Source organism: Vigna unguiculata, chromosome 5 (assembly GCF_004118075.2).
Source record: "Vigna unguiculata cultivar IT97K-499-35 chromosome 5, ASM411807v1, whole genome shotgun sequence".
NCBI classification, from domain to species: Eukaryota; Viridiplantae; Streptophyta; class Magnoliopsida; order Fabales; family Fabaceae; genus Vigna; species Vigna unguiculata.
The window spans coordinates 34,196,136-34,219,737 of NC_040283.1; the positions used below are offsets into that span (position 1 = coordinate 34,196,136).

At 32.5% G+C, this 23,602-nt stretch overlaps 1 protein-coding gene across 1 annotated transcript; it reads right to left on the minus strand.

Moving 5' to 3' along the window:
* Nucleotides 1-19,077: 19,077 nt before the first annotated feature.
* On the minus strand, nucleotides 19,078-20,250 carry LOC114184649. The gene is made up of 2 exons (XM_028071965.1): nucleotides 20,014-20,250; nucleotides 19,078-19,854 (listed from the first exon to the last, which is right to left on the minus strand). Exons 1-2 carry the CDS (start codon nucleotides 20,248-20,250, stop codon nucleotides 19,078-19,080), a joined length of 1,014 nt encoding a protein of 337 aa, XP_027927766.1.
* Between the last annotated feature and the right edge of the window lie 3,352 nt (nucleotides 20,251-23,602).

The following is a 23,602-nucleotide window of genomic DNA, read 5'->3' on the forward strand; positions in this document are numbered from 1 at the left end:
CCAAATTAAATTTGTTATATATAATTTTGTTTAGTTAGAAAAAAAACTTTTCGTTTTTTCTCTTCATTTCCTCTGCTTAAAACAAATACACATAATAGTAAAATTAAAAAAAAAATGCCTATCATTCGTTATTATATCATGTTATTATATCATGATAAAAAACCATGAATACAATTTTGATAAGCCCTTCATACCTCATCAATTTGATTTGGTGAGTATTATCAAAGTTGAGGACGTTTTTTCCGGATCCCGTTCTAATGAATTTTTAAATTCATTATATTTATCTATAGGAACTTTATATATTTGTTTTTCATTGTCTTGAATTCTTGGTTCTTGTGAGATTTCTTAAGTTTAATTAATGTAGATGCATTTTTTTTCATCTTTATCACAAATCTTACTCTTTCCAAAAAAGAATCAATTCTTTTACTCTTTATCATAATTTCTAATATAAATTTATCACATTTCATCTATTTAGAAAAAGATAAAATTTATATTCATAAATCACAATTATCACCATGCAAAACATAACAAAACTCATACAACTTTAATTAAATAAGTAACACTACATAAGTTCAAAACTTTAAAAAAATTTACCATAGGTAGCAGAAAACATAAAATCCCTAAATTTCATAATTAAGGGTTATAATAATTTGGGAAAAATTATAATTAAGGTTCATGCAAATTTCATAAAAAGATCCCTAAAATCAAAATTAGGGTTTATAGTCATTTGGGATAAACTTAATTTGGAAGAAACATCTTAAAAAGAATCATAAATTTAACATATATAAATCATAATAAGATATTAACCTTGATATGTGAGAGATCATCCAAGAATGTATATTTCAATCTCAATCTATGTATTCCCCAACCTATGTTTTCTAATCTATCTCTTTGTATTTATTTCTCCTCACACACTTTCATGATAATTTACATGATGGAAAATTCTTATAGCAAAAAAAAAAAAACTATAATCTCTTTTATAAATCAATGTCTCCATTAAACTTTTTATTTTATCTTTTATTATAAATTTTCATAATATAAACTTAATATAAATAATATATAAATATAATTTTAAAAAATAAATAAATATATATAAAAAATAATTTTCAAAAACTTTGGGGGAGCCATGGCTCCCCCTTGTCCTTAAGTAGTTCCGCCACTGGAGCAAGCCTTGCGAAATTGGTGGAGACTTTTATAAAGTTGCGGAAGTTAGAAAAAATGAGAAGAAGGAGGTTCGACTATGGTGTTTGGAGAATTTCTCAAGTGAGGTTAGGCCAACACTCAATAAAGGAAACTAGAGAAAGTCACTAAGGAGAACAATAGCCTAAGTTGATCCACAAAAAGGGAAGTGTCTATAGTCATCTCAAAGAGTCTCTACTATTTCATGAATGATTTTTACAAGGTCTCAAACTCTCTATTTATAGGAGCAAGTTGTCTTAAACCTAGATCAGTAAACCCATTAAAGAGTCATCTTGGAAAGCTTGGGGAGTAAGTTGGAAATCTTTTCCAATGAGAGGTGGACATGTGACCACTACATGAAAGAATCTTCCCAACTCACGGAATGACACATGGCCATTACTCTTAGCAAATCCCCTCCATTAGGAGAGTGTCACATGGCCACTACTCCAATCATGTCTTGCTCATCAAGTTTCAAGATTACTCTTTGATCCTTGGTTAACTTCCTCTTTATGCGCCCCATTTAGTGAACTTTGGGTCTTGACCCAAGTTGACTTAAGTTGACCAACATTCCTATTCTATTTTGGCCCATTATACAATATCCAAAATGAAATTTTTTATACAACTATTTACAAATAAAAAGTCTTAGGTCTTCATATCCTCCTTGGTGCATGTAAACTTCATCTTAGACCTTACATGCTCAAAGGAGGCCCATTATTAAGTGAAATATTTACTACACGTGTATAAAATTATGATTATATTCAAATAAATACCAAAATAAATTATTTAAAGAGGGTATGAAAGTAATTGCCCAACTTTGAATCAATTATGGCTTAAATATACATTCAGTCCCTATTTTTGTTGATTTTATTCAATTTGAACCCTATTTTCGTTTTATGTTTAATTAGGTTCTCATTTTCGTCAAATTGTGGTCAATTTGGTCCTTTTCACTAATAGTGTTTAAATAGTTAACGTTTTTGAACAGTACATGCCACGTGTCAGCTCTTGATTTTTTTTGATTTTTTTTAATTTTTTTTTAATTTTTTTAAATTTTTTTAATTTAAAAAAAGTGTCCACGTGTAAAGTCACAATTGTGCCACGTGTAAATACTAGTGCCACGTGTCAGTTTATAGTTGTATTATTTATTTTTGTTCAATTTAGTCTCGATATTCGTTATGTTTGTTCAATTCAGTCCATATATTCGTTATTTTTGTTTAATTTAGTCCCAAATTTTGTTAAAATAGAATCATTTAATTTTTAAAATTCACATTATTAAAATATAATTATTAAAATTTTAAAAATATATATTAACATTTGTAAAATTCACATTTAAATTTAAAATATTTAATATTTTTATTGCATTTTAGATATTAAAATCTAAAATATTTTATATGTAAATGTTAATTTTACAAATATTAGTTTATTTTTCTAAAATTTTTTGAATATTTAAAATATTTTTATATATCAATTTTAAAAATATTTTAGAATATAAATATTAGAAAAAAATTAATAATTATATTCTTATAATATTTTAAATAATTATATTCTATTTAGCAATTAAATATAAGAATTTATTCAATTTATAATTAAATTTAATAATTTATAATTGAATTAAAAAATAATAAATTGAAAGGTCAATTTTAGAAAAGATATTAATATAATTTGTATAAAAGATATTAAATTTAGTGTCAATTTGAAAGGGACAAAATTGATTTATTTTAACAAAAATTGGGACTAAATATAACAAAAATAACTAATATAGGACTAAATTGAACAAAAAAAAAGAATACTAATCAAACTGATACCTGGCACTAGTATTGACACGTGACACAATTATGACTTGATACGTGGACCATTATTTTGAAATTAAAAAGAAATTTAAAAAAAATTAAAAATTAAAAAAATTAAAAAAATCCGAAGTTGACACGTGGCATGTACTGTTCAAAAACATTAACTATTTAAACACCGTTAGTGAAAAAGACCAAATTGATCACAATTTGATGAAAATGAGGATCTAATTGAACATAAAATAAAAATAGGGATCAAATTGAATAAAATCAAGAAAAATAAAGATTAGATGTATATTTAAGCCATCAATCATCGGAAGAGTGGAATGTAAAGTGTGACGGTGAAAATAAAATGGATGGGACTAGGGATGGCAACGGGGCGGGGCGGGAACGGGTATCATGATCCCATCCCCATCCCCATAATAAAAATTCATCCCCATCCCCATCCCCAAACCCAACGGGTATACAACTTTTGACCCATCCCCATCCCCACCGGGTAACGGGTATTTTCTTATACCCATACCCATACCCATTTTTTTATTGTTCCATATATCAATTAAATATTTTTTATAAAAAAAATTTAAAAATCACACCAACGGAATCATGATACTATCAAAATATTCAATATTAAAATAACATACTCTTTTTGATTTTCATGATGTCAAATATTAAGAAAAATATTATAATAGTATAAATCTCAAATTAAAGTATCAAATAACAACTAAATAAAATTCAAATAATTATATAAAAGCTAAAAAATTACACATTACTAAAATTTTATAATAACCAAAATATTTATTAATTTTACAAATGATCAGTGGTTTCATTTGCATTCGATCCACCTACACATAGAAAAAAAATGAAAAATTAGATATGATATAATAATTGAAATTGAAAATTTTAATTACTAGAATATAATGTACCTTCTTCATCAGATTCATTTTCACTCATGAGAACATCTTTTCCTTTTAATTTTTTAACACCTACAAACACCAAATGTAGAATATTAGATGAGAATTCACAAAAAATACTAACAAAAAATATTAATAAATTTGAGTAACTTACCTAGATGGTTTGAGTTCCATATCCAACTTCTTGTACACATCAAAGCCTCTATAGTAAATAATTAAACATTATCATGAAACAAAAAATAAATAATAAATAAAATTATCATAAAGGAGTAAAGATAATTAAATGTGTGACCCAAATTTGAGAATATCCATTTGAACATAACATAACGGAAAAAAAAATGTATAATAAAGATTATGATAAAAGGAAAAGTACCTTGAAGATCTGCTTAAACCTTAAAGAACAAGCCAAACAATTAAAAGAGAGTAAAAAAGTGTATAACCAAAGTAACAAAAAGAAGAGCTACAAAATAAGAGTCAAACATGATCCCATCCCCATAATAAAAATTCATCCCCATCCCCATAATAAAAATTCATCCCCATCCCCATCCCCAAACCCAACGGGTATACAACTTTTGACCCATCCCCATCCCCACCGGGTAACGGGTATTTTCTTATACCCATACCCATACCCATTTTTTTATTGTTCCATATATCAATTAAATATTTTTTATAAAAAAAATTTAAAAATCACACCAACGGAATCATGATACTATCAAAATATTCAATATTAAAATAACATACTCTTTTTGATTTTCATGATGTCAAATATTAAGAAAAATATTATAATAGTATAAATCTCAAATTAAAGTATCAAATAACAACTAAATAAAATTCAAATAATTATATAAAAGCTAAAAAATTACACATTACTAAAATTTTATAATAACCAAAATATTTATTAATTTTACAAATGATCAGTGGTTTCATTTGCATTCGATCCACCTACACATAGAAAAAAATGAAAAATTAGATATGATATAATAATTGAAATTGAAAATTTTAATTACTAGAATATAATGTACCTTCTTCATCAGATTCATTTTCACTCATGAGAACATCTTTTCCTTTTAATTTTTTAACACCTACAAACACCAAATGTAGAATATTAGATGAGAATTCACAAAAAATACTAACAAAAAATATTAATAAATTTGAGTAACTTACCTAGATGGTTTGAGTTCCATATCCAACTTCTTGTACACATCAAAGCCTCTATAGTAAATAATTAAACATTATCATGAAACAAAAAATAAATAATAAATAAAATTATCATAAAGGAGTAAAGATAATTAAATGTGTGACCCAAATTTGAGAATATCCATTTGAACATAACATAACGGAAAAAAAATGTATAATAAAGATTATGATAAAAGGAAAAGTACCTTGAAGATCTGCTTAAACCTTAAAGAACAAGCCAAACAATTAAAAGAGAGTAAAAAGTGTATAACCAAAGTAACAAAAAGAAGAGCTACAAAATAAGAGTCAAACATGATCCCATCCCCATAATAAAAATTCATCCCCATCCCCATAATAAAAATTCATCCCCATCCCCATCCCCAAACCCAACGGGTATACAACTTTTGACCCATCCCCATCCCCACCGGGTAACGGGTATTTTCTTATACCCATACCCATACCCATTTTTTTATTGTTCCATATATCAATTAAATATTTTTTATAAAAAAATTTAAAAATCACACCAACGGAATCATGATACTATCAAAATATTCAATATTAAAATAACATACTCTTTTTGATTTTCATGATGTCAAATATTAAGAAAAATATTATAATAGTATAAATCTCAAATTAAAGTATCAAATAACAACTAAATAAAATTCAAATAATTATATAAAAGCTAAAAAATTACACATTACTAAAATTTTATAATAACCAAAATATTTATTAATTTTACAAATGATCAGTGGTTTCATTTGCATTCGATCCACCTACACATAGAAAAAAAATGAAAAATTAGATATGATATAATAATTGAAATTGAAAATTTTAATTACTAGAATATAATGTACCTTCTTCATCAGATTCATTTTCACTCATGAGAACATCTTTTCCTTTTAATTTTTTAACACCTACAAACACCAAATGTAGAATATTAGATGAGAATTCACAAAAAATACTAACAAAAAATATTAATAAATTTGAGTAACTTACCTAGATGGTTTGAGTTCCATATCCAACTTCTTGTACACATCAAAGCCTCTATAGTAAATAATTAAACATTATCATGAAACAAAAAATAAATAATAAATAAAATTATCATAAAGGAGTAAAGATAATTAAATGTGTGACCCAAATTTGAGAATATCCATTTGAACATAACATAACGGAAAAAAAAATGTATAATAAAGATTATGATAAAAGGAAAAGTACCTTGAAGATCTGCTTAAACCTTAAAGAACAAGCCAAACAATTAAAAGAGAGTAAAAAAGTGTATAACCAAAGTAACAAAAAGAAGAGCTACAAAATAAGAGTCAAACATGATCCCATCCCCATAATAAAAATTCATCCCCATCCCCATAATAAAAATTCATCCCCATCCCCATCCCCAAACCCAACGGGTATACAACTTTTGACCCATCCCCATCCCCACCGGGTAACGGGTATTTTCTTATACCCATACCCATACCCATTTTTTTATTGTTCCATATATCAATTAAATATTTTTTATAAAAAAATTTAAAAATCACACCAACGGAATCATGATACTATCAAAATATTCAATATTAAAATAACATACTCTTTTTGATTTTCATGATGTCAAATATTAAGAAAAATATTATAATAGTATAAATCTCAAATTAAAGTATCAAATAACAACTAAATAAAATTCAAATAATTATATAAAAGCTAAAAAATTACACATTACTAAAATTTTATAATAACCAAAATATTTATTAATTTTACAAATGATCAGTGGTTTCATTTGCATTCGATCCACCTACACATAGAAAAAAAATGAAAAATTAGATATGATATAATAATTGAAATTGAAAATTTTAATTACTAGAATATAATGTACCTTCTTCATCAGATTCATTTTCACTCATGAGAACATCTTTTCCTTTTAATTTTTTAACACCTACAAACACCAAATGTAGAATATTAGATGAGAATTCACAAAAAATACTAACAAAAAATATTAATAAATTTGAGTAACTTACCTAGATGGTTTGAGTTCCATATCCAACTTCTTGTACACATCAAAGCCTCTATAGTAAATAATTAAACATTATCATGAAACAAAAATAAATAATAAATAAAATTATCATAAAGGAGTAAAGATAATTAAATGTGTGACCCAAATTTGAGAATATCCATTTGAACATAACATAACGGAAAAAAAATGTATAATAAAGATTATGATAAAAGGAAAAGTACCTTGAAGATCTGCTTAAACCTTAAAGAACAAGCCAAACAATTAAAAGAGAGTAAAAAAGTGTATAACCAAAGTAACAAAAAGAAGAGCTACAAAATAAGAGTCAAACATGATCCCATCCCCATAATAAAAATTCATCCCCATCCCCATAATAAAAATTCATCCCCATCCCCATCCCCAAACCCAACGGGTATACAACTTTTGACCCATCCCCATCCCCACCGGGTAACGGGTATTTTCTTATACCCATACCCATACCCATTTTTTTATTGTTCCATATATCAATTAAATATTTTTTATAAAAAAAATTTAAAAATCACACCAACGGAATCATGATACTATCAAAATATTCAATATTAAAATAACATACTCTTTTTGATTTTCATGATGTCAAATATTAAGAAAAATATTATAATAGTATAAATCTCAAATTAAAGTATCAAATAACAACTAAATAAAATTCAAATAATTATATAAAAGCTAAAAAATTACACATTACTAAAATTTTATAATAACCAAAATATTTATTAATTTTACAAATGATCAGTGGTTTCATTTGCATTCGATCCACCTACACATAGAAAAAAAATGAAAAATTAGATATGATATAATAATTGAAATTGAAAATTTTAATTACTAGAATATAATGTACCTTCTTCATCAGATTCATTTTCACTCATGAGAACATCTTTTCCTTTTAATTTTTTAACACCTACAAACACCAAATGTAGAATATTAGATGAGAATTCACAAAAAATACTAACAAAAAATATTAATAAATTTGAGTAACTTACCTAGATGGTTTGAGTTCCATATCCAACTTCTTGTACACATCAAAGCCTCTATAGTAAATAATTAAACATTATCATGAAACAAAAAATAAATAATAAATAAAATTATCATAAAGGAGTAAAGATAATTAAATGTGTGACCCAAATTTGAGAATATCCATTTGAACATAACATAACGGAAAAAAAAATGTATAATAAAGATTATGATAAAAGGAAAAGTACCTTGAAGATCTGCTTAAACCTTAAAGAACAAGCCAAACAATTAAAAGAGAGTAAAAAAGTGTATAACCAAAGTAACAAAAAGAAGAGCTACAAAATAAGAGTCAAACATGATCCCATCCCCATAATAAAAATTCATCCCCATCCCCATAATAAAAATTCATCCCCATCCCCATCCCCAAACCCAACGGGTATACAACTTTTGACCCATCCCCATCCCCACCGGGTAACGGGTATTTTCTTATACCCATACCCATACCCATTTTTTTATTGTTCCATATATCAATTAAATATTTTTTATAAAAAAAATTTAAAAATCACACCAACGGAATCATGATACTATCAAAATATTCAATATTAAAATAACATACTCTTTTTGATTTTCATGATGTCAAATATTAAGAAAAATATTATAATAGTATAAATCTCAAATTAAAGTATCAAATAACAACTAAATAAAATTCAAATAATTATATAAAAGCTAAAAAATTACACATTACTAAAATTTTATAATAACCAAAATATTTATTAATTTTACAAATGATCAGTGGTTTCATTTGCATTCGATCCACCTACACATAGAAAAAAAATGAAAAATTAGATATGATATAATAATTGAAATTGAAAATTTTAATTACTAGAATATAATGTACCTTCTTCATCAGATTCATTTTCACTCATGAGAACATCTTTTCCTTTTAATTTTTTAACACCTACAAACACCAAATGTAGAATATTAGATGAGAATTCACAAAAAATACTAACAAAAAATATTAATAAATTTGAGTAACTTACCTAGATGGTTTGAGTTCCATATCCAACTTCTTGTACACATCAAAGCCTCTATAGTAAATAATTAAACATTATCATGAAACAAAAAATAAATAATAAATAAAATTATCATAAAGGAGTAAAGATAATTAAATGTGTGACCCAAATTTGAGAATATCCATTTGAACATAACATAACGGAAAAAAAAATGTATAATAAAGATTATGATAAAAGGAAAAGTACCTTGAAGATCTGCTTAAACCTTAAAGAACAAGCCAAACAATTAAAAGAGAGTAAAAAAGTGTATAACCAAAGTAACAAAAAGAAGAGCTACAAAATAAGAGTCAAACATGATCCCATCCCCATAATAAAAATTCATCCCCATCCCCATAATAAAAATTCATCCCCATCCCCATCCCCAAACCCAACGGGTATACAACTTTTGACCCATCCCCATCCCCACCGGGTAACGGGTATTTTCTTATACCCATACCCATACCCATTTTTTTATTGTTCCATATATCAATTAAATATTTTTTATAAAAAAAATTTAAAAATCACACCAACGGAATCATGATACTATCAAAATATTCAATATTAAAATAACATACTCTTTTTGATTTTCATGATGTCAAATATTAAGAAAAATATTATAATAGTATAAATCTCAAATTAAAGTATCAAATAACAACTAAATAAAATTCAAATAATTATATAAAAGCTAAAAAATTACACATTACTAAAATTTTATAATAACCAAAATATTTATTAATTTTACAAATGATCAGTGGTTTCATTTGCATTCGATCCACCTACACATAGAAAAAAAATGAAAAATTAGATATGATATAATAATTGAAATTGAAAATTTTAATTACTAGAATATAATGTACCTTCTTCATCAGATTCATTTTCACTCATGAGAACATCTTTTCCTTTTAATTTTTTAACACCTACAAACACCAAATGTAGAATATTAGATGAGAATTCACAAAAAATACTAACAAAAAATATTAATAAATTTGAGTAACTTACCTAGATGGTTTGAGTTCCATATCCAACTTCTTGTACACATCAAAGCCTCTATAGTAAATAATTAAACATTATCATGAAACAAAAAATAAATAATAAATAAAATTATCATAAAGGAGTAAAGATAATTAAATGTGTGACCCAAATTTGAGAATATCCATTTGAACATAACATAACGGAAAAAAAATGTATAATAAAGATTATGATAAAAGGAAAAGTACCTTGAAGATCTGCTTAAACCTTAAAGAACAAGCCAAACAATTAAAAGAGAGTAAAAAAGTGTATAACCAAAGTAACAAAAAGAAGAGCTACAAAATAAGAGTCAAACATTTTCATGAAAATAAATAAATAAATAAAGATAATCAAATGTGTAACCTAAAAATTATTTCATTGAATGAAATTGAGGAACACCTATTTGAACATAACCATGTACAGAGAGTAAAAATTATGTAATAAGAAGAAGAAAAATTACCTTCAAAATTAAATCTTGAAAAATAAACCAGACAATTGAGAGAGTAAACAAAGTGTATAACAAAAAACAAAGAGAATGAGAAATATGTTATATATATATATATATATATATATATTATATTATATTATATATTATATTACTATGTATATATATATTATATGTGTGGATATCTTATGTTTATATATATATATATATAATTATTTATACATATTATATTATATTATATATTATATTATTATTACTATGTATATATATTATATGTGTGGATATCTTATGTTTATATATATATATATATATATATATATATTTATAGATATATATTTATTTTAAGTATATATTATATTATATTATATAATAATATAAATATAATAATATATATTATATTATTATGTATATATATTATATGTATATGTTTGTAGATATTTTATGCTTATATATATATATATATATATATATATATATATATATATTTCTTTTAAATTTTTATAAATTTATCATATTATAAATTTGTTTATAAAAGATCTCACTAGTTAAATGATTAATTTGTTTTATACGTATATATTATATATATTATATTATATTATTATGTATATATATTATATGTATATTATATTATATTATATTATATTATATTACATTACATGTATATGTGTAAATATATATATATATATATATATATATATATATATATATAAAAGTATATTTTATTTATATGTATATATACTATATTATATTATATTATATTATATTATATTATATTTTATGTGTAAATATATTATTTATTTATATATATTTTTTAGATTATTTAATAAATTATAAATAGTTTAGTAATTTAAGCGGGGACGGGTATTTGGGCGGGTATGTATATATCCCCATCCCCATCCCCATCCACAGTTGAAAATTTCAGGTATTACCCATACCCATACCCATACCCAGTCAAAGCGGGGATTCCCCATCAAAACAGGGACGGGTTCGGGTGATACCCACGGGCACGGATTTATTTGCCATCTCTAGATGGGACAAAGAAAAGGCTAAGAAAGGACAATGAAATAAATTGTATGGTTTGGAATTTCTTTATCTTGGAGTTGGAAATAGACTGTAGATTTATATAATATTTTCGGACTATAAAATATTTTTTTCCCAGCTACACGACAGATACATTTATATATATTTTAAATGTACGGTGCCCTCGTTAAATGTATATTTAGTTTTATTATTTATTTATTTTATTTTATTAATAGGTTTAAATAAATCTTGGAGGAATTCTTTAGGGGAGATATGACATAAGTGGGGTATGATTTGCATATATAAAATAACCTGACAACACTTTAATAATTTGCGGGTCTTTTTCAATTTTCTTTTTTGTTTTTATTTAATTAAAACTTTCAATTTAGTTGAATTCTTAACGATTTCTCGTTCGATGAGTTACATAAGACTTTTGTTGACATCTTTAATATGAAACTGTAAGATCAATTTACAGGTTTATTTATTTATTTTTATGTCATTTAACTCTTTTTCTTTTATTTTTATTTAATGTGAAACTTTCAAATCATATTTAAACTCCTAATAATTTCTCTTTTAAGTATGAGTTGAGTTTTTTTATGGGTTTCTACCATAACAAGATATAATTGTTCTCTTCTATATTTATGACAACATACTTCCCTTGTGATCCTAAGATTTGTTGGTCTTTACCACAACAAAACATACTTGTCTTCATTTGAGTTAGGCACCAAATTTAGTATTACTGTTGGAAGATAATCTATAATTGACATTATTATCATGTTTTGTTAGGAAGTTGGCTTTAAGCGTAACTCAATCTCACAAAATCGGCTTGTAAAGTGATGTTTGCACTCCATTTATATATTATGAAAATTGTCTTATCTCTAGTCAATGTGGGACTTCTCACACACCCTCCTCACGTCGAGGTATATACATCTCGTGCGTGGTACTAGAAATAGGTGGTTTGATAGTGGCCCGATAACGGATGGAACAATATGTCTAAGAAATCTCGCTAGGATAGGCTCTAACCTAAGACCTATGGCTTATCAAAATCCTCACAATTTTTCTTCCTCCAAAGTTAAAATTTGGGCCTATGATCTCTTCTAAAGTGATGCTAGGTCTTTTCTTTTCTATTTTAATAGGTTTGTCTTCCTGTGTTAATGTAATTTAACATTTCTTGAGTTATGCCATTAATTACTCCAAGACTGTAATTATGATTTGGTTGGAAACTTAGGTTTGTGTAAAAACTTTACCATACATCTTCAGAATGCCAAAATGTGTGTTTAAAAAGCGCTTGATGTCCCTTTTAAGAAACCGTGTCTTGAAGATTCCTTGCTCCACTCTCTTGAGTTTGGCTATTTTAGTGTGATAGTGGTGTTACTTATATATATATATATATATATATATATATATATATATATATATATATATATATAGAAGGGGTGAAGGAGAGATAGTTACCACTTGAATCATCATTACCCAACTTCTCAACAAAACCAAACCCTCTCACTCTCCTTCCTAACTTTAGAGTAAAAAATTACCATTTCAAACAATTCTTCTCCTGTAGGATAAGTTTGTGCCTTCCAAGTGTTTGGTTTGTGACCTTGCTCTAATACCATGTTAAGAAGTGGACTTTAAGTCTAACTCCACCTCATAAAACCGGCTTTAACCAATGGCTCTGGTACCATGTTAGGAAGTGGACTTTAAGTCTAACTCAACCCCATAAAACTGACTTGTAAGGTGAGGTTTGCACCCCACTTATATACTATGAAATTGCCTTATCTTTAGCCAATGTGGAAATTCCAACATGTTTTTATTTTATTTCCTTTTATGTTTAATTGTTATTTTATTTTTGGATTTTATTTGATATTTTAGGTTGTATTCAATAAAAGTGGAAAAGATAAATGCTTGAGATATATTTTGCAAATAAGTGGAAATCTTAGATTTTTGGGAAGATTATCAATAGAACGAGCGGAATATTGACTAATCAAAGATTATCAACCGTATCAATTATCCACAAAAGTTAGTTATTCGAGTTTAAGTCAACAGAATTTAAGACAATTTGAAAATGTGGAGTTCCAAAAGATTAAAAAAATTAAGCCAATAGGGAATCCCAGTACAAAATCAAATACAAAGTTGCAGGCTAAATCAGATTTGTGCAATTTGCCCAACGAAGGACCACTCGCACAACGAATCATGCCTAATTCGCCTAGCGAGTCAGTTTGCATAGCGAATTGTGTTATAGAAAATCTATAAATTGAAGGCTTTGTAGAGGTCAAAATTAGAAACAGGGGACTAAATTGAAAACAAGCACTGTCAGGTGACAATTGTAACATCCCGGTAGGATATTACTTAGAAATAAATAAAATAAATGAGACATAAATAAATTCCTCATTTATTAGTAAACCATTTCCCCAAAACGCGGGAAATTTAAAACCTTAAACATGCACTATAATATTAAGAGTCAAAATATTCCAAAATCCTTTTTTACAAATTAAAGATCCAGGAAAAACAGTAAAATTCGATAATTAAAATTTACATGGAAATTAAATAACAGCTTTATAAAATTCCCATGCCACTGCTCTCACTCTCTGCCACTGCGTACATCCTGGCTCACTTGCAACATCATCTGCTCCCGGATAACAACTTACACAATCATCGCCACACACAAACATATAGGGTGAGCTATGCACAAAGATATAATTAAATATGAATTACTCCCACTCGATAAATCATAAATATTTATTATTTCACAAAAATACCCATTTTCCCACACTTATGACCATCATGAGTTCATGCATGCTCTCTAAGTCTTGGAATTTCCTGCGCTTCCATGACCCTCCTCGCTCGTGGTCCAACCTACAAGCCTATCCCGCTTGTAGTCCTGCTTCACGGACTCTCACGCCCGTTCATCTGAACTCCTCGCTCGGACCTGGACACGCATACCCTCCTTTCCTACTATGAACTCCCTCGCTCATAACATTCTCAAGTTGAGCATAAGACGAACTCTCTCGCTCACTTATCCCAACGAGAGTACCTCCGGTGAACTAATCTGTTCACATTCCGCGTGCGGTCCACCCATCACGAACTCCATGCTCGCGACTCAATCCAAGCACATCCCAAATCCTATGACCTTAGTCCTTCAAGCCCAAACATCACCAACACAAGCATATAATTCTTAGAATTTAGGAATAACAAGCAAACCAGCTCAAACAACATACACCAACATAGGAATCACTGCATTCTCGCTTGAGCCTAGGGTATTCGCCGATACTAGTCCATCAGCCTCGCTTAAGCTAGCCCACCTCGCCTGAGCGAGGGTGAAACAGTGGCTTCTCCATATTATCTCGCTTAGGCGAGCTCTTCTCGCTTGAGCGAGACCTTAGTTCGCTCAACACACAAAGCTCCTCGCCTAGACGAGGATTCAACATAAACAACACCAAGTCTAATCGTGACCTCGCTTAGGCGAGCCATTCTAGCCTAAGCGAGAGTATCTGTCGCTCAACACCCCAAAACTCCTCGCCTAGATGAGAAGTCGCGCCTAACTCGTACAGGCTTCAACGCGACCTTGCTTAGGCGAGCCATTCTCGCCTAAGCGAGAGTATCTGTCACTCAACACTGACAAAGTCGCCTAAGCGAACAGCGCGAACCAAAAACCAGAAACGAGGTTCTACAACTCTCGCTTAGGCGAGATGGACTCGCTTGGGCGAAACTTGCAGAGTTTCGTCTTTGTTCACGAACACAATTCACCAAAACCAATACCAAAACACCACTCAATCATTACCAACACAATGTAATGGCAAGCAAACCTAAGAATCATGCTTTCTATTCATATGGACTACCAAAATTCGAGTATAAAATCAATTATGACACAATCTATACCAAACCCTCATCCTAATCATATAATGCATAACAGGGTGGTGCACACAACCTCAAACCCATCAAACTCTCAATCACTGCACATAAGGCACGAATTTCATAACAAACATAACTCAATTGAGAAGCCAATGACCCAGAATCATAACACTTATCAGTTAATTTACATACACAAAGGACAACTCCCCTAACCTGGAATGCTTGATTAAAAGGGCAAAAATGAAGGTTCTTTGTTCCACTAGGCCTTGCGTCAACATTACTCCCAATGTCTTCTCTTGTGCACCCAATACTCACCACTCCCTCTCAAATTTCGTTCTCCCCTTAAAGCCCAAAAACCACAACTACAGAAACCCTTCTTCTCACCTAGAATTTAGCTTTTATAGGTGTCTTAATAATGAGTTTAAAAATTGAACAAAATTGGGCTTCATTATGGGTTTAATGCCTATTCAATGATAATTACCAAGTGGTTTTTCAGACCCTCTTGGCTGCCCCTTCTGCTAGGGCTCCCTCTACCTTTTCACATTCCCTCCAAGCTAAGTTCAGCAAAAATAAAGTCTACTTTATGTCTATCAAGGTTTGAACCCGTGACCATACCAAAGCCAATTCAATACACAACCATCAAACCAACTCATCTTGAGTGATAATTATCAAAATACTATGATTATACTATCACTCACTAGGCACAAATATATTATCAAAATAATAGCAATTAAATAGCACAAACTTGGCAAAAATAGGACTCGGACCCAAGTCCTCTCACACAATCAAAGTACTCTCAACCACTTGATCTAGTAGTCTTCCACGTCATACCAATTAACATTTAATGTTATCAAAGTTCCTACCACCCGAATTTATTAATTAATTATTTATTTAATTAATTAATTTCACGGGTCTTACATTTCCTCCACCTTGAAAGTTTTCGTCCTCGAAAAGGAGAACTTACCAGAGAATAGGTGAGGATAAGATTTCCTCATGAGATCCTCCATCTCCCACGTCATGTCCTGGGTTGCCTCATCCTATAGAACCTTCACTGTCTGGATCTCCTTCCCTCTGAGCTATTTGACTTGAGAATCCAAGATTCTCACCTGTCCAGCCTTGATCGTCAGGTCTTCCCGCACCTAAACATCATCCTCCTCCAGCAGATGAGCAGGATTCGCAATGTACTTCCTTAGCTATGATACATGGAAGACATTATGTATGTTTGCCAAATGAGGTGGCAAAGTAATCTCGTATGCCATTGGTCCAATCCTCCTAGTGATCTGATACGGACCGATGAATCATAGAGTTAACTTCCTCAATTTTAAAGCTCTTCCAATACCTGCTTTGGGAGTAACTCTGAGGAATATGTGGTCACCTGCCTCGAATTCAAGTAGCCTCCTCCTCTTATCTGCATATGATTTTTGTCTACTGTGTTGCACTCATCCGATCCTATATCACCCTCACTTTCTCAATAGTTTGCTGTAAGAACTCCGCCCCAAGAACCACTGACTCTCCATCCTGCTGCCAGCACAAAGGTGTCCTGCATCTCCTACCATACAAAGCTTCATATGGGGCCATCCCAATACTGGAATGGTAGTTGTTATTATATGTAAATTCCACCAAGGGCAACATATCACTCCACGTTCCCAGGTGATCCAGTACACAGGTTCTCAGTAAGTCCTTCAGTGACTTTATGGTTCTCTCAGACTGACCGTCTGTCTACGGATGATATGCTGAGCTCATTCTCAGTTGAGTGCCTAAGGCGTTCTGTAGTGATTGCCAGAACCTCGATGTAAACCTCGGATCTCCGTCCGACATAATACTTGTTGGTACACCATGAAGTCGGACAATCTCTCGGATATATAGCTCAGCTAGCTTGTCCAAAGACATCTTCTGGTTGATAGGTAGGAAGTGCGTACACTTCATCAGCCTGTCTACAATAACCCAGATCGAGTCATGTCCCCTCACAAACCGCGGTAAGTGAGTGAAAAAATCCATGGAAATGCTGTCCCATTTCCACTTAGGAATGTCAAGAGGTTCCAACGTGCTACCCGGTCTCTGATGCTCAATCTTCGCCTTTTGGCACACCAAGCAAGAAGCAACGTAATCTGCCACATTTGTCTTCATGCTCGTCCACCAGAATGTTGCTTTCAAATCTTTATACATCTTAGTCATACCTAGATGTATCCTAAGAGGACTCTTATGCCCTTCATCTAAAAGCATCTTCCTCAATACTCGACTCTTGGGTGCACACACCCTTTCTCTAAAACACAGAATGCCGTTTTTACCCATCCTAAAATCTTTTCTCTTCTCAGTGCCCAACTCACCAATTATCTGCTGCAGTTCTTGATCCTTACTTTGTTCCACCCGAACCTCATCTAGAAACTCGTTAGTGATTCGTAGCATACTGCACCGTATGTAATCAACGCCCATGTGTAACCCCAAATTCATGTCCCACAGCTTCTTAATAAGCTCTAGTTCTTTTATCATCATGGCAGACACATGTAACCTCTTACGGCTCAAAGCATCTGCAATGACATTAGCTTTATCAGGATGGTACAATGCTCAAAGTCGTAATCCTTCAAATATTCTATCCAACGCCTCTGTCTCATATTCAACTCTTTCTGATCAAACAAATATTTCAAACTTTTGTGATCACTGAATACTTGAAACTGTGCTCCATACAAATAATGCCTCCAAGTCTTGAGGGCAAAGACTACTAGTGCTAGCTCCAAGTCATGCGTAGGGTAGTTCTTCTCATGCACCTTCAGCTGACGAGATGCATAGGCGACTAGTCGTTTCTCCTGCATTAGTACACACCCCAGCCCCATATATGAGGCATCACAGTATACCTCAAACGTCTTAATCGGGTCTGGAATAACTAACATCGGTGCAGTCGTCAACCTTCTCTTCATGTCCTCGAAGCAAGCTTCACATTCATCGATCCAAGCGAAAGGTTGATCCTTTCTAGTGAGCCGTGTCAATGGGCTCACCCTCTTGGAGAAACCCTCCACAAATCTCCCATAATAGCCTGCCAGACCCAAGAAGCTCCTCTCCTATGTAACGGTCTGCGGTCTCTCCCACTTCACCACCGTTTCAATCTTGGCCGGATCCACTGCTATCCCTTGGACTGATATTACATGACCCAAGAACTGTACCTCATCCAACCAAAATTCACACTTCGATAGTTTCCCATATAATTGATGCTCTCTGAGAATTTCCAACACCACTCTCACGTGCTCTACGTGTTCTTCCTGGCTCTCAGAATATATGAGTATGTCGTCAATAAATACAACGACAAACTGATCCAAGTACGACCGAAAAATTTTATTCATGTAATCCATAAAGATCGCATGAGCATTTGTCACCCTAAAGGCATCACCATATATTCATAATGCCCGTAGCGTGACCTGAAAGTCGTCTTCTGCACATGCTCTGGCTTGACCAAGATCTGATGATATCCAGATCTCAAGTCAATTTTTAAGAACACTACGGCTCCTCTCAGCTAATCCAATAAATCATAAATCCTCGGCAATGGATACTTATTCTTTATGGTCAGCTTATTCAATTGACGATAATCAACACACAATCTGGAACTGCCATCCTTTTTATTCGCTAATAATACCGGTGCTCCCCATGGTGATGCACTCGGTCTGATGAACTTCTTTTAAAGCAGGTCTTCAATCTGCTTCTTTAGTTCAGCTAACTTGGCTGGCGCCATCCTGTATGGTGCCATAGAAACTGGTTCAGCTTCAAGGATGAGATCAATAGTGAAATCCACATCCCTACTTAGTGGCAATTCTAGAATCTCGTCTGGGAAGACATCAGCATACTCATCCACCACAGGGATGTTTCTGATCTGCTCAGTTGTGCTCTTCTTCTCTCCTTGAGCCACTATCATGAAGCAAGTAGCTCCAACTTCTACTTCTTTAATCGCCTTTTGAGCTGATATCAACTCCAGCCCCAATGTCTCTGGAAAAATCACGTTGCGCCGTCTGTAATCTATAACAATATGATTGCCTAACAGCCAATCCATTTCCAGAATTACGACCAAGCCCTCCATTGGCAAGCAGATGAGATTCACTTTGAACCTACGGCCCGCCACTTCCATTAAACACCCTACACAGATCGAACTGGTAGTCACCTGACCCAAAGATGGGGTTGAAACCAGCAACTCACAATCCAAGTCATGTTTCTCCAAGCTCAGTTTTGACACACATGCATCAGAAATAAAAGAATGTATTGCTCCAGAGTCGAACAAAACCAACACTGATTTACCCAACAATAAACAAGGCTCAAGAATAAGATTACCCGACTGTGTAGCCTCTGTGGTGGTCAGGGCAAAAACTCTACCAGCAGCTCTAGGTCTCTCTAATATCGTAGCCTGTGGTTTCTTCGTCGTACTTGTCTTCTTATCTAGGCACTGGTTAGCAAAATGCCCGACCTGATCGCATATAAAGCATTTGCGACTGCTCCCTTATTCACTGGTTGGACTCTTCAGCTGCAGACAATTTCTCTTCAGATGCGCTCCCCCGTATTGGAAACATTTAAATTCTCCATAGGTGGAAGGGGGACGGCTGCAAGGCTTCTTCATCTGTCTAGCCTCTACGACGCTCTTCTGCTGTCTAATAACTGGCCCAGGGCCCTTCTCCAAATGCTTAACACTCTTGGCCTGTTCCACCAAGACGGGAAATCTTCTCTCCCTCAGAGGTGTTACCACCTTCTTCAGCTCATGTTTGAGTCCTCGCTCAAACTTCAAAGACCTCCACTCCTTAGTAATGTCCTGCGAGTAGTACCTCGCCAGATGCTCGAACTTGTTGACATACTCCTGCATTGTCATCTCTCCTTGTTGCAATACGAGGAACTCAGCTTCCTTGTCCTGCCTAGCCGTGTCAAGATAATATTTCTCCAGGAAACGAGTCCTGAAGCTAGTCTAGCCTACCTATTCCTCTCTTGTCTACATCTATTGTTGCATTCCCGCCCACCAATACTATGCGTCATCATTCAGCAAGTAGGTGGCAAACAGAAGCTTCTGCTCATCCGTGCAGTTCATCACCTTGAAAATCTTTTCACATTTGTGGAGCCATGCATCCGCTTCATTAGGAGAGGCTTTGCCAGTGAACTCTGCTGGCTTGTGACGTAGAAAGTCCTCCATGGTTGGCACCTTGACTGGTGCAATCGATGTTCTAGGCTGCGCTGCTACAGGCGACTGCATCAAATCCACCATCCAATGAATGACCTTCGCAATGTCATCAGCTTCGTTTCCATTCCTTCTCCTCCTGTTAGCAACCATAGCCTGGATATGCCACATTCAACTGTTAAGAATCAATTCACTTGGTTAAGCAAAGCCACTCACTCATTTACAACATCAAATTCAATCACACAAACAATCAATCGATAAGCTCACTCCCCAAAAGCCCTAAAATATTTAAAGTAATTTCAAAACTTTTGCTCTGATACCAACTATAAAATCCCAGTAGGATATTACTTAGAAATAAATAAAATAAACGAGACATAAATAAACTCCTCATTTATTAGTAAACCATTTCCCCAAAATGCGGGAAATTTAAAACCTTAAACATCCACTATAAAATATTAATTGTCAAAATATTCCAAAATCCCTTTTTACAAATTAAAGATCCAGGAAAAACAGTAAAATTTGATAATTAAAATTTACATGGAAATTAAATAACAAGCTTTATAAAATTCCCACGGCACTGCTCCCACTCTCCGCCACTATGTAGATCTTGGCTCACCTACAACATCATCTGCTCCCGGATAACTAGTTACCTGATCATCGCCACACACAAACAGATAGGGTGAGTTATGCACAAAGATATAATTAAATATAAATTACTCCCACCCGATAAATCATAAATATTTATTATTTCACAAAAATACATACTTTCCCACACTCATGACAACCATGAGTTTATGCATACTCTCTAAGTCTTGGGATTTCCTGTGCTTCCACGACCCTCCTCGCTCGTGGTCCAACCTACAAGCCTATCCCTCTTGTAGTCCTGTTTCACGGACTCTCACGCCCGTTCATCCGAACTGCTTACTCGAACCCGGACACGCATACCCGCCTTTCCTACTATGAACTCTCTCGCTCATAGCATTCTCAAGTTGAGCATAAGATGAACTCCCTCGCTCACTTATCCCAACGAGAGTACCTCCAGTGAACTAATTTGTTCACATTCCGCATGCGGTACACCCATCACGGACTCCTTGCTCGTGACTCAATCCAAGCACATCCCAAATCCTATGGACTTAGTCCTTCAAGCCCAAATAACTCCAACACAAGCATATAATTCATAGAATTTAGGAATAACAAGCAAACCAGCTCAAATAACATACACCAGCATAGGAATCATTGCATTCTCGCTTAAACCTAGGGTCTTCGCCGAGGCTAGTCCATCAGCCTCGCTTAAGCTAGGCCACCTCGCTTGAGCGAGGGTGAAACAATGGCTTCTCCACATCATCTCGCTTAGGCAAGGTCTTCTCGCCTGAGCGAGACCTTAGTTTGCTAAACACACATAGCTCCTCGCCTAGACGAGGATTCAACGTAAACAGCACCAAGTGTCATCGCGACCTCGCTTAGGCGAGCCATGCTCGCCTAAGCAAGAGTATCTGTCGCTCAAAACCCCAAAACTCCTCACCTCGACGACAAGTCGCGCCTAACTCGTACAGGCTTCATCACGACCTCGTTTAGGCGAGCCATTCTCGCCTAAGCGAGAGTATCTGTCGCTCAACACTGACACAGGTCGCCTAAGCGACCAGCGCGAACAAAAAACCAGAAATGAGGTTCTACAACTCTCACTTAGGCGAGATGGACTCGCTTGGGCGAAACTTGCAGATTTTGGTCTCTGTTCACGCACACAATTCACCAAAACCAATACCAAAACACCACTCAATCATTACCAACACAATGTAATGGCAAGCAAACCTCATAATCATGCTTTCTATTCATATAGACTACCAAAATTCGAGTATAAAATCAACAATGACACAATCCATACCAAACCCCCATCCTAATCAAATAATGCATAACATAGTGGTGCATACAACCTCAAACCCATCAAACTCTCAATCACTGCACATAAGGCACGAATTTCATAACAAACATAACTCAATTGAGAAGCCAATGACCTAGAATCGTAACATTTATCAGTTAATTTACATACACAAAGGACAACTCCCCTAACCTGGAATGCTTGATTAAAAGGGAAAAAATGAAGGTTCCTTGTTTCACTAGGCCTTGCATCAACCTTACTCCCAATGTCGTCTCTTGTGCACCCAATACTCACCACTCCCTCTCAAATTTCGTTCTTCCTTTAAAGCCCAAAAACCACAACTGCAGAAACCCTCATTCTCACCTAGAATTTGGCTTTTATAGGTGTCTTAATAATGGGTTTAAAAACTAAACGAAATTGGGCTTCATTATGGATTTAATGCATATTCAATGATAATTACCAAGTGGTTTTTCAGACCCTCTTGGCCGCCCCTTCTGCTAGGGCTCCCTCTACCTTTTCACATTCCCTCCAAGCTAAATTCAGCAAAAATAAAGTCTACTTTATATCCATCAAGGTTTGAACCTGTGATCATACCAACGCCAATTCAATACACAACCATCCAACCAACTCATCTTGAGTGATAATTATCAAAATACTATGATTATACTATCACTCACTAGGCACAAATATATTATCAAAATAATAGCAATTAAATAGCACAAACTTGGCAAACATAGGACTCAAACCCAAGTCCTCTCACACAATCAAAGTACTCTCAACAACTTAAGCTAGTACTCTTCCACATTATACCAATTAACATTTAATGTCATCAAAGTTCCCACCACCCACATTTATTAATTAATTATTTATTTAATTAATTAATTTCATGAGTCTTACAACAATAACATGACACATGACACTGTACCAAAATGGCGTTGACGTCAATTTAACGAAAGGACCAAATTGAACATTTTTAAAAAATTTAGAGGAATAAATTAAACAAATAAAAAATTAGTGGTCTTTTTGAAAATTCGAATAAAATTAAAGGACCAAATTTGGTTATCTGCATTTTTTTATGAAATTTGTTGTCTAATTGAATTATGAATTTCAAGAGTTGTCAAGTGTTTGATAAGTCTCTTGGAAATGATACTTGAATTTTTCACTTTATTACTTGTA

Coding starts and splice junctions, on each gene's coding strand:
- LOC114184649 (XM_028071965.1), bottom strand. CDS start 20,250: ATGACAATGCAGGAGTATGTCAACAAGTTCGAGCATCTGGCGAGGTAC. Junction 19,855..20,013: donor AGCAGAAGAGCGTCGTAGAG/GCTAGACAGATG, acceptor ATATGCGATCAG/GTCGGGCATTTTGCTAACCA.